This window comes from Pelophylax lessonae (assembly GCF_965119305.1).
Source record: "Pelophylax lessonae genome assembly, chromosome: 5".
Classification (NCBI taxonomy): Eukaryota; Metazoa; Chordata; class Amphibia; order Anura; family Ranidae; genus Pelophylax; species Pelophylax lessonae.
Genome location: NC_138772.1, coordinates 342,887,786 through 342,902,956, shown reverse-complemented (window position 1 = coordinate 342,902,956; position 15,171 = coordinate 342,887,786). Strand labels below are relative to the sequence as shown.

At 45.0% G+C, this 15,171-nt stretch overlaps 1 protein-coding gene across 1 annotated transcript; it reads left to right on the top strand.

The window, feature by feature from the left end:
* Positions 1 to 7,927: 7,927 nt before the first annotated feature.
* Positions 7,928 to 8,743, top strand: LOC309556517 (polyamine-modulated factor 1-like; the record flags this gene model as incomplete). The annotated part of the gene is made up of 1 exon (XM_082258965.1): positions 7,928 to 8,743. The coding sequence occupies one exon, from the start codon at positions 7,928 to 7,930 to the stop codon at positions 8,741 to 8,743; it is 816 nt and encodes a 271-aa protein (XP_082115091.1).
* Between the last annotated feature and the right edge of the window lie 6,428 nt (positions 8,744 to 15,171).

Here is a 15,171-nt window from a genome sequence, read left to right as displayed (position 1 = left end):
CGCCAAACATAACGTTTTGCATTGTTGCCATAAAGTTTGATTTTGGTTTCATCTGACCAGAGCACCTTCTTCCACATGTTTGGTGTGTCTCCCAGGTAGCTTGTGGCAAACTTTAAACAACACTTTTTATGGATATCTTTAAGAAATGGCTTTCTTCTTGCCACTCTTCCATAAAGGCCAGATTTGTGCAGTATACGACTGATTGTTGTCCTATGGACAGAGTCTCCCACCTCAGCTGTAGATCTCTGCAGTTCATCCAGAGTGATCATGGGCCTCTTGGCTGCATCTCTGATCAGTCTTCTCCTTGTATGAGCTGAAAGTTTAGAGGGACGGCCAGGTCTTCGTAGATTTGCAGTGGTCTGATACTCCTTCCATTTCAATATTATCGCTTGCACAGTGCTCCTTAGGATGTTTAAAGCTTGGGAAATCTTTTTGTATCCGAATCCGGCTTTAAACTTCTCCACAACAGTATCTCGGACCTGCCTGGTGTGTTCTTTGTTCTTCATGATGCTCTCTGCGCTTTAAACAGACCTCTGAGACTATCACAGTGCAGGTGTATTTATACGGAGACTTGATTACACACAGGTGGATTCTATTTATCATCATTAGTCATTTAGGTCAAAATCAAAGTCAAAATTTAGGTCAAAATTTAGGATCATTCAGAGAACCTCACTGAACTTCTGGAGAGAGTTTGCTGCACTGAAAGAAAGGGGCTGAATATTTTTGCACACCCAATTTTGCATTTTTTTATTTGTTAACAAAGTTTGAAATATCCAATAAATTTTGTTCCACTTCATGATTGTGTCCCACTTGTTGATTCTTCACAAAAAATTACAGTTTTATATCTTTATGTTTGAAGCCTGAAATGTGGCAAAAGGTTGCAAAGTTCAAGGGGACCGAATACTTTCGCAAGGCACTGTATATTAATACAATATCCCCCCTAATGTCCAGGAACACCATGGGGTATTACATGTATAGTAGGAAACAAAAATGAAAGCCTGATGCCCAGGCACACACTATGGGGCATTATGTATATAGTGAGGTATATATCACTGTAGGTTATGTATATAGTGGGGTGTATATATACTTATGGGTTATTAGTTATAAAGTGGGGTATAATGTATATAGTTGGATACATATAATCATGGGATGTTGTGTGTGTATATATATATATATATATATATATATATATATATATATATATTATTATTATGGGGTGTTTTTGTATAGTGGGTGTATATATAGTTATGTGGTATAATGGGTACAGTAGGGCTTAATTTTATGTATGTATAGTGGGGTGAAGCTATAATGATTGGGTGTTATATATAGAATGGGGTATGGATGATTATGAAGAATTGTGTATATATATATATATATATATATATATAATGATGGGGTATATATACAAAAATATGGAGATGTCCTTCCCCCCCCTCCTTCCTGGGGCTCAGTGTGGCCCCCCTGAACATGGGTCAGGCCCATCCATGGCTCACCAGAGGCCCCCAGGCTGGCTCAAGGCACTCACCTATCTTTTCTCTTGGCTTTGAACACATATATGCACTGCTTTGAACACATGTATGCATAACTTTGCAGCCCTAGTACTCAAACAGGTCCTCCACCGGCTCCCGCTCTCCGGTCAGCTTCAGCTTGAAGTCATACATAGCCCATGGTGAGTAGGGAGAGAGGCGGCTGGGGAGAGGAGAGGAGCCGCACACACTCTAACACACACACAGCCCGGGATCCAGCCGGTCTCTCCTGTCCTCACACTGCACACGCCGCTGCTGCAAACACTGCCGTAAAGAGACGCGGCACAACACCTCGACTACTGGCCGAGCACCACCCGCTGGAAGGTGACGGCTGACCCGGGATAACTTGAGCCGAACACTCGGGTCACTGGTCTCTGACACCCTGGAGATGTGGGGCTGCGCCGCTGCCGTAACCAGTCCGGCACACAGGAGGAGGGAGGCACTGTCTGAGGCAGCTGCGGCAGTGCAGAATCACTTACCTCCTGTCCTGCTCTTGGGCTGGCCTGGCTCTCTCTCTCACGACTCGAGTCACGACGACTCGGACGGACTCTGCTCTGGTGACTGTTGGTCTCTGGACGTCTTCTCTTCTTCTTCCTCGACCTGCTGCATGCGCGCCGCTGCCCTCCTCAGTCTGACGGCGGCCGGGACGTCACCAGGTCCCGGGATGTCCTCCTGTGTGATTGGTCCAGGCTGGAGTCTGGACCAATCACAGGCAGGACATCACTAAAGTGTGGAGTGTCGGGGCACATTGCTCTGCTCCCCGATGACCCCCAGAAGGCCACCAATCGGCGCTTCTGCCCGCCGAACGTGGGGTGAAAAAACCCACCCCCCCCATACCCACCACTAGGTCCGGCGCCCCTAGTGGGCTGAAAATGGAATTTTTTTAAATCTTTTTTTCTCTGCCCACAGATTGGGGGGGGGGGGGGGGCGGCGCCTATAGACAGGCCGCCACTGCCCCAATAGCAAGCAACTTGCTATGGAAGAGAAGGGGCCAGGAGCACAGGCAGAGGATCTGAGAAGAGGAGGATCAGGGCTGCTCTGTGCAAAAACCACTGCACAGAGCAAGTAAGTATAACATGTTTGTTATTAAAGGTTTTTATTTTTTTTTTTGTTTAATATAAATATAATGGCCTTAATACAGGCATCCCTGTTCAGTGCTCAAACACACCAGTTTCTTTCTTCATCCCTGCTTTTTTGGAAGTGAATTTACCTGCTCTGGTACCTGTAGAGGCAGAAAACTGATAAAGCCCTAGAGGGGCAAGGAGGGTTGAGAGATGTAGCGCTCCTGTTTTGTGAGCACCACCCTTCAGGAGCAGGGAAGAGTTAACTACAGATCAGCAATTTCATAGCTGCTTACTAACTTGTGGGCCTATGTTTTAAAACTTTCTTTTTTTTTTTTTTTTTTTATGTCATCCTTTACACCTAATTCTATTTCATCTAGATTTCACTAACCTTTGTTTTTATGAAATCATCAAATGAATTTCCCCAGTAGGTAAAACTTTATCAATAAAAAATAGTGCAATACACACCAAGGCAATCGCGAACAGGATAAACTTTAGATTTTAGATAAATGATTGAATGAATAAATACATAAATTCTTGGTGAGATGTGAAATTAGTCCAAATATCAATGTGACTACATTATTAATACAAATATAAATAAAAGTTAATTAGTGAAAAAAGAGTACTGAGCCGTCCTTCTGAACAAAAGATGTGCTTGGATTATTAAGATACAGGAGACCGCGCTCAGAGTATAAAAAAAAAATGTCTTAAAATATTTGGTGAAGAAAAACCCGTGTTAACTATAATTATAAATAGTTATAAATAAAAGTCCAATGTGGATAATGGTGTCTGTATCCAAAGAAAATGTGCCTTTGTGCCTAGTTTCACAGGAGAGTATGGTGGGTTTGCAGATCGTTCAAAGACTTACATTTAGTGGGTATGTGCTCGCCTCCACCTGCACTACATGCACAGCCCACTTACCAGATAACCCTTAGGGTATAGCGATTGATCATAATCCCACAGCAGTCCCCTCGATACCAGAAAAAGTTTCAGGACCCAGACATAAGCAGAAAAGAAATGGAGAGGCATATGGTGTAGTAAGCTTGGATCAACATTTATTAACCACTTTAGGACCGGTCACGTTGCTGCTACTGTGGCACAGTGGCAGCCCTGGGAGACTCCTAGCGGTCTCAGGCGGCGCACTCCCGCTGTGTTTAGACACAGCGGGAGTTGGGCCGGAGGAGGAGAGGTGCCGATCACCGTCTCTCTTCCCCGATCGTCGGGGAAAGTTTAAGAAGATCCGCCCGCTTGTGTAAACAAAGCAGGCAGATCTTCTCTGTGACAGACAGGGTGAGATCACAGGATTCAGCATAGCTGAACCTGCGATCTCTGTCTGTGTCACAGACCCCCCTCCCCCCACACTTGTCAGTAAGCATGAGGCATACCTTTAACTTTTTAAACACCAACAGTGTTAACCCCTTCCCTGCTAGTGTCATTATTACAATAACAGTGCATATTTTTAGCACTGATTACTGTAGTAATGTCACTGGTACCCCCAAAAGTGTCAAAAATGTCAGTTAGGGGTCCGATCGGTCCGCTGCAATGTCACAGTCCCACAAAAAAAATCGCCGCTATTACTAGTAAAAAAAAAAACAATAAAAATGACAAATCTTTCCTGTAGTTAGTAAGCGTGATAACTTTTGCACAAACCAATCAAAATACGCTTATTGCGATTTTTTTTTTACCAAAAATATGCAGCAGAAAACAAATTGGCCTAAAATGTTCAAAAATTTTGATTTTTACATTTTTTTTGGGAATGTTCTATATCAGAATGTGAAACATATTGTATATTTTTTCTAAATTGTCGCTCTTTTTTTCAAAAATTAAAAAAATCGCACAGGTGATCAAATACCACCAAAAGCTCTATTTGTGGGGAAAAACAAGGATACAAATTTCATTTGGGTACAGCGTCGCACGACCGCGCAATTGTGCGTTAAAGTAATGCAGTGCCGAATCGCAAAATATGGCCTGGTCAGGAAGGGGGTAAAATCTTCCGGTCTTAAAGTGGATAAAAATATGCTCATAGAGAATTTTTTTGTCAAAGACATGTAGCTAAATACATTTTGGCCATAATATATGACAAAAATTGAATATATTGAATATTTTTTAACTGTCAAAGTAGAACATGTCAATTGTTCGCAAATTTCTTGCTATTTTTTTTATTAATATCGCAAAAAGTAAAAAGCGCAAAGGTGATCAAATACCACCAAAAGAAAGCTCTGTTTGTGGGAAGGACATAAATTTTGTTTGGGTACAGCTTTGCATGACCGTGCAATTGTCAGTTAAAGTCACGCAGTGCCAAGTTGAAAAAAGTGGCCTGGTCATTGAGCAGCAAAATCTTCCGGGGCTTAAGTGGTTAAAAAAGTAGCAACTTACATTTAAAATTAGGATAAACCGGCCGGAGTAATTCTGAATCCGGAACGCCGTTCCGCGTTCCAACTGTGCTCCAAAGACCGGAAGGGACGTAGTCGCGTACTCTGGACTTGACGCGTTTCATCAGCAAACGTCTGATGTCATCAGGAGTCACATCAAAACGTTATCACACTTGATCAGGTGTAATCCATTGTTTTCTTGTGGTTTTGACTCTGAGTTTCAGTGATTGTGATGTTGTTGCTTTTTAGAATACATACTGTACAGTGCCTTGAAAAAGTATTCACACCCCTTGCAATTTTCCACATTTTGTCATATTACAACCAAAAACAAATTTTATGTGATAGACTAACATAAAGTGGCACATAATTGTGAAGTAAAAGGAAAAGGTTAAATGGTTTTCAATTTTTTTTTTTACCAAAATCTGAAAAGTGTGGCGTGCGTTTTTGGATTCAGCTTCCTTTACTCTAATACCCCTAACTAAAATCTAGTGAAACCGGGGAGTGTCCAAGATGGCCACCTGAGCGTACTCAAGACTGCGGGTGCAAGATGGGTAGACGGTCCGTTTCTTTACCTCCCCCCGCGAGGCTTCCTCCTGGTTGGATACTCTCCCTCTGCATCGCTGATCTGACAGGGCGCCACTTTTCTTCAGGATATACTCAAGATATTTCCATTTTCAAGCCCCCCTCCCCCACCCCCCTTTTTTTGCCCTATGTGCCAGTTGTTCGGCTGACTGTACATTTCATTTAAAGCTTGTGCCCCTGCTGTGCAGTTGTTTTTCTATGCATACTATGCTGCCTGTTTTTAAGCACTACTGTTCATTCCTGCGGGCGGTTAGGCCTGCTGCATTCGGCCCAGTACACCATCGCATTTCTTTAGACTTGTGCCCAGAAGACGCTGTTATCCCTGTTCTACTAATGGAACTATGAATGCCTATATGCCTGCACCTCCATGACCTCTTTGTTTTATTTTTCCTTTATTTTTGTTGAGGTCTCTTTTTCCTTTTGCAGGTGAGCCATATTTTTCCATCAGCTCACGCTCTCCAACTGACTCTATTTCCAGACCTTTTGTCTGATAGTTTGGGACTATGCACTCCATGATTGGGATGGGGTTGCGGGGTGGGGTCTTTTTGGCCTCAATTGGTGGCATGGTTTGGGTTATCTGTTTTTTGCTTTATGTTTTTTACCTTTATGTTTTCATTCAATGTGGTGCTTTGTTTACATATGTGTGCCTTGTTCCCTCTCTCACAGTAATGTCTGATGTCCATGCTTGCAGGTCCCTACATGTCTTGCCTGCCGCCCGGGTCTGGCCACCAGACCTGTTTTCCCCTGTGTTTTTTCACTGCTTGGCTGAACTCTCATGTCTCAGGTTAAGATAATTTCTTGGAACGTTCGGGGCCTCAGCTTGGCAGTGAAACGTTCCCTGGTATTTACATTCCTCCAAAACATAGTCTGCACATTTGTATTTTGCAGGAGACCCATCTTCAGGGTTCTAATATTAAGGGTCTTAAGCGGCCGTGGGTGGGGGAGCACTACCATGCTACATACTCTACCTACGCTCGGGGGGTCAGTGTGTACAGAGGTCCTTGCCCTTTCAGTTGCTGGATTGTCCTGGGCGGCAGGTATGTTATTTTGCATGCTTCTATATGTGCTAAGCTTATGGTCATTGTTGGTATATATTTGGCTCCCCCTGCTTCACTTTCATTACTGAACGAGGTTATGCACAAAGCATTAAGATATGACACTTCTGCAGTGTTTTTGTTGGGTGACTTCAATCTGGTCCCTTGCCCGAACATGGATAGGCTGAGACTCATCGAGGTTTGCGCAGTGGGTGGACACCTTTGCATTGGTGGATGTTTGGCGACACCTGCATACGGGTGTCAGGGAGTCACTTGTCACTCCTCTACCTTTAAGACTTTGTCTAGAATTGACCTGGCACTGGTGTCCCCTACTAAGTTCCATCTCTGGCCGTAGCTCCTCTGTGTCCCCTACTAAGTTCCATCTCTGGTCGTAGCTCCTCTGACATTAAACTGTGGCGTTTGTCTGGGTTCTGGGCTGAGGACAAAAGGACAAAAGGCTGCGGGAACCACTCACTGAATCGATTTGTAGTTACTGTGTGGCGAATGGTGATGCTGACTCCTCGGGGATGTTGTGGAATGCGTTCAAGGCCTTGGTACGGGGGGGGGGGGGGGGGTTTATTTCTCGAATCTCGGGAATTAGGTGGGAGGCGTCCCGGGTGGAGAATTTCCTGGAGTCGGAGGTCGCCAGACTGGAGGCAGCCTTTGTGGTACAAACTTTGGCAGAATGCTTTTAGACAACTTTCCCTGCATAGAATAGAGAACACTAAGAAGGCCCTTTTGTGTTCCCAGCAGAGGATGTTTGAGTATGGCGACAAAAATGGCCAGTTGCTAGCTTGGCTGGCTAAAGGTCAGCATCCCTCCACTCATGTTGCGGATGTCCGTGGCGTGGATGGCCAGCTGCTTTCAGACCTGGACCAGATTAACCATCGATTTTTGCAGTTTTTTGAGGATCTGATTCTGTACTCCTAGTCGACCTGTAGTCCCAGGGAGCTGGCAGAATATCTGGATTTGGCTGAGATGCCGACCTTGGCGGTGGCGGATATTGAACGTCTCAAAGCTGACATCTCTTTGGAAGAGATCCAGCTCGCTATTAGGGGCATGCAGGTGGAGAAGACCCCGGGTTCTGACGAACTCCCTGTCGAGTTTTACTCAACATTTGAGGACATGGAGGCATCCTAAGCTGGTAGCCCTCCTCTCTTACGGTGCTCCCCGAGTCCTTTGATGAGGCGGTCATTGTTCTGATCCCCAAGCCCGGCACAGACCCCCAGGATTGTGCCTCCTATGGACACATATTGTTGTTGAATGTGGATGCAAAAATCTTAGCAAAGGTTCTGGCTAATTGGCTTTCCTCCGTTATCACTGACTTAGTACACATAGATCAGACTGGGTTTATGCCGGGTAAGGGGACAGACATAAACCTACGACGCCTCTTTCTGAACTTGTCCTTGCCTCATGATAATCAGGGTCCAAGAGTGGTGGCCTCCCATGACGTGGAGAAGGCCTTTGACTCGGTGGAGTGGCCGTATCTGTGGGAGGTAATGAGGCAGTTTGGTTTTGGTCCCAGGTACCTTCATCTGCTCCAACTGCTCTATAGGGCCCCGAGTAAGATGGAAGCCGAGGCCGTCCCATCCACCTCGGGGGTCTCAGAGCAGCCTGGAGCCGCGGACACCACGGGGCGGCCGCTCATCTTTAACACGCTGGTGGACAAGTTTTTGGAAGGGATGGTGGAGGTGGGAAGCTACCAGCGCTTCGCTCACTGCTACAAGAAGTTCTACCGGCTGCAGCCGGAGCTGACCCGGGGAATCTACGACCAGTTCGTGGCCCAACTACATTCCTCCATCAAGGCTGAGATTCAGGAGATAAAGGAGGAGGGGAATCTGGAAGCGCTGCTGGACTCTTTGGACAAGATGGAGACGGACGCAGGAAACACAGCGGATGTCAAATGGCGTCCCAGCGGAGTTCCCGAAGAGGACTTGCGGGCTCACTTGGTTCCGTACCTCCTGCAGCAGTGGGAATACCTACGCAAGTTGGTGAAGGAAAGGGAACAAGAGAACGCCAAGCTGGCCCAGTCCGTCCTGGCCGGGAGGAGGAAGATCGAGGAGATGCAGCAGCAGGAAATCCAGAGGAGGCAGCAGCAGGCCTGGAAGAATTTAAGCCAATCCCAGAGGGAGCTGATCCTGTCCATCCAGGAGACCGAGAAGGTGTGACCAGCAACTGCTGTCCCACATTGTTGACGGATACAACCGCCCCCGCTGCCTTGCTGCAACCCTTCTCCTCCATATTAAAGGACCTCTACTGTGGTATTATGTTCCGAGGATAATACAGGGGACCAAAGTTTTCAGCGTCTTCTCTTCTACATTTCACATCCATTTATATATAAATTATTTCCACTTTTACTACACTTCTTCTTGTTCTGCGTGTAAAAATGGCAGTTACCGGGGTTGGGATGGACACTGCCAGGGGACACATACCGGTCACCTTTTATTGTGAAATAGTTTGCCCCAATCCCCTGGTCACTGCCGTTTTCTTTATTATTTATTAAATTCTGTGTGTAAATGTGGAGAAAAATATAAAGACGTGTATAAAGAGAATATAGTGAGTAGTATTGTCACATGTATTACCAGCATACACATACAAGATGGACTTCTCCTCATATAACACCTGGTGCTTGCAACAAGCACTGACAACATACTCCTGAGATTTGTTTATTTGCTTTTTGTTAAAAATGTCGTTGTTAATAAATTATGTATTTTCTAAAAAAAAAACAAAAAAAAAAAACAAAAAAAAAAAACAAAAAAAAAAAACAAAAAAAAAAAACAAAAAAAAAAAACTGCTCTATAGGGCCCCCAAGGCTAGGGTTCGTACTAACCATGTGGTGTCCCTGACTTTCCCTCTTCATAGTGGCACGAGGCAGGGCTGCCCTTTATCTCCTTTGCTCTTCGCCCTGGCCTTGGAGCCATTCTTGTCCAGGGGTCGTCTGAGGTTATGGGACTGCGGGTGGGACAGTTGGAAGAAAAAATATCATTGTATGCTGATGATGCACTCCTATATCTTAATGATGCGGGCCTGTCGCTCGGGGCTGCTCTGCGGCTGTTTGATAGGTTCGGCCTATTTTCGGTATCAGGATCAATTTGTCCAAGTCAGTACTGTTTCCTATAGATAATGGGATGGTTCCCTCGGGTGTCTCGTCTCAACTGCAGTGGGTGATGGAGTTCAAGTATCTTGGGATCCTAATCACAAGGGATGTGGCAGAGTTTTTTAAATGTACTTTTCGCCCCTGGCTGTCTCGTTCAGGGCCAGGTGTGCATCTTGGTCCACCCTTCCACTGAATTTACTAGGTAGGATTTGATCAAAATGATGATCCTCCCTTGTTTTACCTATGTATTCAGGAATTGCCCGGTTTGGATTTCTGGTTCCTTCTTTAGGGAATTGGACAGTTGTATAGGTTACTTTATCTGGAATGGGTCTCTCTCTCCCCCCCCCCCCCCCCCCCATTTAACCAGGTCTACGTTGACCCTCCTGGTGCGTTTGGGGGGCTTGGGTCTACCAAACTTTCAGGTATACTACTGGGCCGTGATGTTAGTGATGGTCTACTGGTAGCTGTGGGGTGGTAGGGCGAATGCGGCGGTGTGCTTGGAGGCGGCCATTTTGGGTTCCCTGGTGGATTTAGGCAATTTGATATACCGTGACCCCTGTGCATATCCCATTACTCCTGGACCCACACAAATTACTTGGAGGGTCTGGAAGACTGCTACAAAATGATTTCTTGGTCCTGGTCAAATGTCCCCTGCTCAACCCCTTTGGGGGAACCTAGCTTTCTCACATCTTCGTACTGTCCTGGACCCTCAGTTATGGGCAAGGTTTGGTATCAGAACACTGGGGGATGTTATGCCGGCTGGTATTATCTTGTCATATTCTCATTTGTCTCAGAAATTCGAGCTGCCGGGGTGGATGTTGTTTAGGTATCACCAGCTTCGTCATGCCATTGGGGCGCAGTTTCGGCAGCCTCCCACTGTTAAACAGGATGCCATAGAGGAGTTGGTGGCAGGGGAGTTGACTATAAGCCATTGTCATCCCTCTACAGTGCTCTCCTGGGTGTTGAATCTTCCAAATTGGAGCAGCTTTGGGAGAGCTGGAGGAAAGATATTCTGTCATTAGACAGAGAGTCATGGGAGGATTGTCTTACACAGAGCCCTGGGTTGGTTATATCATTCAGAGATAAACTAATTCAGGTAAAATTTCTCCACCGGATCTACTATACCCCAGTCAGGCTGCAAAGCATTTTCCCTCAACGTGATCCTCTCTGTCCCAGATGCAAATCTCAAGAGGGTACCTACATCCATATGTTCTGGGAGTGTCCCCATGTTCAGTCCTTCTGGAAAGCTATACTTGATGAGAGAAATCTCAGATTGCAGCTGTCGCTGGTGCCATCCCATGACTTGGCCCTCTTGGGTATTCATGAGGATGAACAGCGTCCCTTTCATACGTAACTCCTCATCTCCCATCTACTCTATTATGCAAAGAAGGAGATTCTGATGAAATGGACCTCACCTGTTCGGCCTAAAACAGCAGCCTGGTAGGCCTAGGTCACTGCGGCTCTCCCCATGTATAAAATGACCTATATGAACAGAGGCTGCCCAAGGAAGTTTGACAAGGTGTGGTCCCCCTGGACCTATGTTTAGTTTTCCATTTGTTGAGAGTGAGTCTTGACTATGCATTGTGCTTGCATTCCCTTCTCGTTTCTCTGTGTATGAGCTAGCATTGGGCATTTTACTTCCTGTAATTTTTATTTTTCTTATTGTGTATGTGAATTGAGTGTGACAGGACACTGTTGTATTGTATAACTTGTATTGTTGCCCGTTTCCTTAATAAAGCACCACTTTTGTTAAAAAAAAAAAAAAAATCTAGTGAAACCAATTGCCTTCAGAAGTCACCTAATAAGGAAAGAGCATCCACCTGTGTGTAATTTAATCTCAGTATAAATACAGCTGTTATGTGAAGCCCTCGTTGGTTTGTTAGAGAACCTTAGTAAATAAACAGCATCATGAAGGCCAAGGAACACAACAGACAGGTCAGGGATAAAGTTGTGGAGAGGTTTAAAGCAGGGATAGGGTATAAAAAAAATATTCCAAACTTTGAACATCTCACGAAGCACTGTTCAATCCTCCATCCGTAAATGGAAAAAATATATGGCACAGCTGTAAATCTACCAAGACATGGCCGTCCCACCTAAAGTGACAGGCAGGGCAAGGAGAGCATTAATCAGAGAAGCTGCTAAGAGGCATGGTAACTCTGGAGGAGCTGCAGAGATCCACAGCTCAGGTGGGAAAATCTGTCCACAGGACAACTATTAGTTGTGCACTCCACAAATACGGCCTTTATAGAAGGGTTGTAAGAAAAAAGTCATTGTTGAAAGAAAGCCACGAGAAGCCATGTGGGGGACAAAGTAAACGTGGAAGAAGGTGCTCTGGTCAGATGAGACCAAAATTAAACTTTTTTGCCTAAAAGTAAAATGTTATGTGTGATGAAAGCTAACACTGCACAGCACCTGCAAACACTATCCCCACCGTGAAACATGCTGGTGGCAGTCTGCATAAGACTTGAGACTGGGGCAGTGGTTCACCTTCCAACAGAACAATGACCCTAACAGCCAGAGCTACAATGGAATGGTTTTAGACCAAAGCATATTCAAAATGTTAGAATGGCCCATTCAAGGTCCAGACCTAAATCCAATTGAGAATCTGTAGCAAGACTTGAATATTGCTGTTCACAGACACTCTCCATCCAATCTGACAGAGCTTGAGCTATTTTGCAAAGAAGAATGGGCAAAAATGTCTCTCTATAGATGTGCAAAGCTGGTAGAGGCATATCTAAAAGACTTGCAGCTGTAATTGCAGTGAAAGGTAGTTCTACAAAGTATTGACTCAGGGGGGGCTGAATACAAATGCATACCACACTTTTCACATATCTGTAAAAAACTTTGAAAACCATTTATCAATTTCCTTCCACTTCACAATTATGTGCCACTTTATGTTGGTCTATCACAAAATCACCCAAAAAAACATTTAAGTTTTTGGCTGTAACAGGACTAAATGTGGAAAATTTTAAGGGGTATGAAAACCTTTTCAAGGCAGTGTATGCAAGATCTGGTGAAATATGGAGGATTAATAATGGACCAATTCAACAATGCATAAACCTGACCACAAACATAGGTTCTTTATAATATAAATGCCTGTTTTAAATAAAATAGTACAGTGCCGAAAACAAATGATCCGTAAAGTCCATTATACGAAATCATTTTAAATACCTCTTCCAAGGAATTTTAAATGTTACAATATAAATATTAGTTTGCAAATGTAACAATTTATTATGAAATACAACAGTTCAGCTCAGAGCGGGCACTGCAGAGCAATATTGATTCTGAGCTAAAATGCTTAAAATATAAAAATTAACGTTGGGCAGTAAGATTTTAAGAGAAATGATAGTAGTAGAATTATTGTTGTCTCAGAGAATAAAAGATGAAACCCAATTTAATGCATAAGCAACCTCTAATTTGGCTGTTTTCTCCAGAAATTACCTCCAGGTAAGTCTGTGTAAGAATCCCTTGGGTCCCCTCTGTCGACAGCTGTCTGTACAAGACAATATAAATGGATTTTTGTAAGATCTTACCGTAAAATCCTTTTCTCTTAAGCTCATTGACAGACGTAGTCTTCTTGATTCTCAAGAGCTGGGTTATGTTGTCTCCGCAAGAGTAGGACTAGGCAGAAAGACAAAACGTTCTGGCTCCACCTTAGGGGCAGTCCCTGAGGGTATATCCTCCCTCTCTCTGCTACAGGGAATCAGTTCTGTTCTAAAGCAGTAACAGAGAATTTAACCCAACTCAATGATAGAGGGGCGGGTACTACGTCTGTCAATGAGCTTAAGAGAAAAGGATTTTACGGTAAGATCTTACAAAAATCCATTTTTCTCTATCGCTCATTGACAGACGTAGTCTTCTTGATTCTCAAGAGCTGGGACATCCAGAAGCAGTGCCACAAATGAGGGGTGGGATTGACCGAAATCAAAATCCAAACTAGAAGGCCCAACCGGAGCCAACCAGAAGTATCAAAGGACTCATCGAGTAAACAGATGAGACCTACCCCCACAAATCCTCGAGGTAGACCAACAGTCTCCTCAAACAGTGGCCTGCAGGAACCTTGCGGCCAGAAGAGGCATCTGACGATGCCATTACATAAACCTTATACAATATTGTAAAGGTATGAACCGACGACTAAACAGTCGCCTTGAAAACCTGAACCACTGACGCCTGATGGCGGAAGGTCCAGGAAACTCTAAGCGCCCGAGTAGAATGCGCCTTAACAGGGAACGGGGGATCCCGACCCTTAGATAAAATAAGCCTATACCACCGTCTGTCTGATCCATCTAAAGATGGTCGCAGCAGAACAGGCAACCCCTTCTTAGGGCCATCCGTGATCACAAACAGTGAATCCATCTTACAAATTGAAACCGTAGTATTCAAATATATCCTGATCGCCCGAACTACATCCAAGGAATGCCATGCAAATTCTCGAGGATGATTGGGCTAAGGACATAGGAAGGACAATACACTGTCCTCATTCAATGAAACTTTGAAACCACCTTAGGAAGGAAGGATGGATTCGGATGAAGAACAACCTTATCCCTATGAACCACCAGATCTGGGGAACAACAGGATAATGCAGCCAGTTCCGACACCCTGCGTGCAGAAGTGATAGCCACCAAGAAGACCACCTTCTGGGATAAAGTAAGCAAGGGAATCTTCCTGATATTTTCAAAGGGAGGTGTCTGAAGAACCGACAGCACCAAATTAAGATCCCAGGATGGTAACGGCGCGTGCACTGGCGGAGCCAGGTGTCGCACCCCCTGGATGAAATTCCGCACCAAGGAATGAGTAGACAAAGGCTTCTGAAAGAAGATAGCAAATGCTGAAACCAGACCCTTGATAACACTCAAGGCCAGCTTCTGCTCAACTCCCTGTTGCAGAAAAGCCAATATTCGGGCTACCGAATAAAGATGTAGATGGAACCCAAAGGATTCACACCACACAATATAAGACTTCCATGTACGATGATAATCTTTCTGGAAGTCGCTTTCCTTGTTTTAACTAGAATAGGAATAACTGAAGCTGACAATCCATTGTCCTTCAGCACCTGGGTCTCAATAACCAGGCCGTTTAAAACCAGCGATCGTACAGCAGGATGGAAGATCGGTCCCTGAGACAGTAGATCCTCCCTGAGAGGAAGTCTCCACGGGACGTCCGCCACCAGTCTGACCAAGTCGGCGTATCAAGCTCGACGAGGCCAGTCCGGAGCTGCCAGGATTACTGGAATTCCTTCCTCCTCTATCCTGCGAAGAAGTCTTGGCAGTAACCCAAGAGGAGGGAAGGCATACATTAGCTGGTATTGCCCCCACGGGGTGACCAGTGCGTCTGCGGTCTCTGCTAGAGGATCGCGGGAGCGAGCCACGAATCTCTGTACTTTTCTGTTGAATCGTGATGCCAACAGATCCACATCCAGGGTGCCCCAACGTAGGCACAACTGGTGGAAAACTTCTGGATGGAGGGACCATTCCCCCTGATCCGGAGTCTGACGGCTGA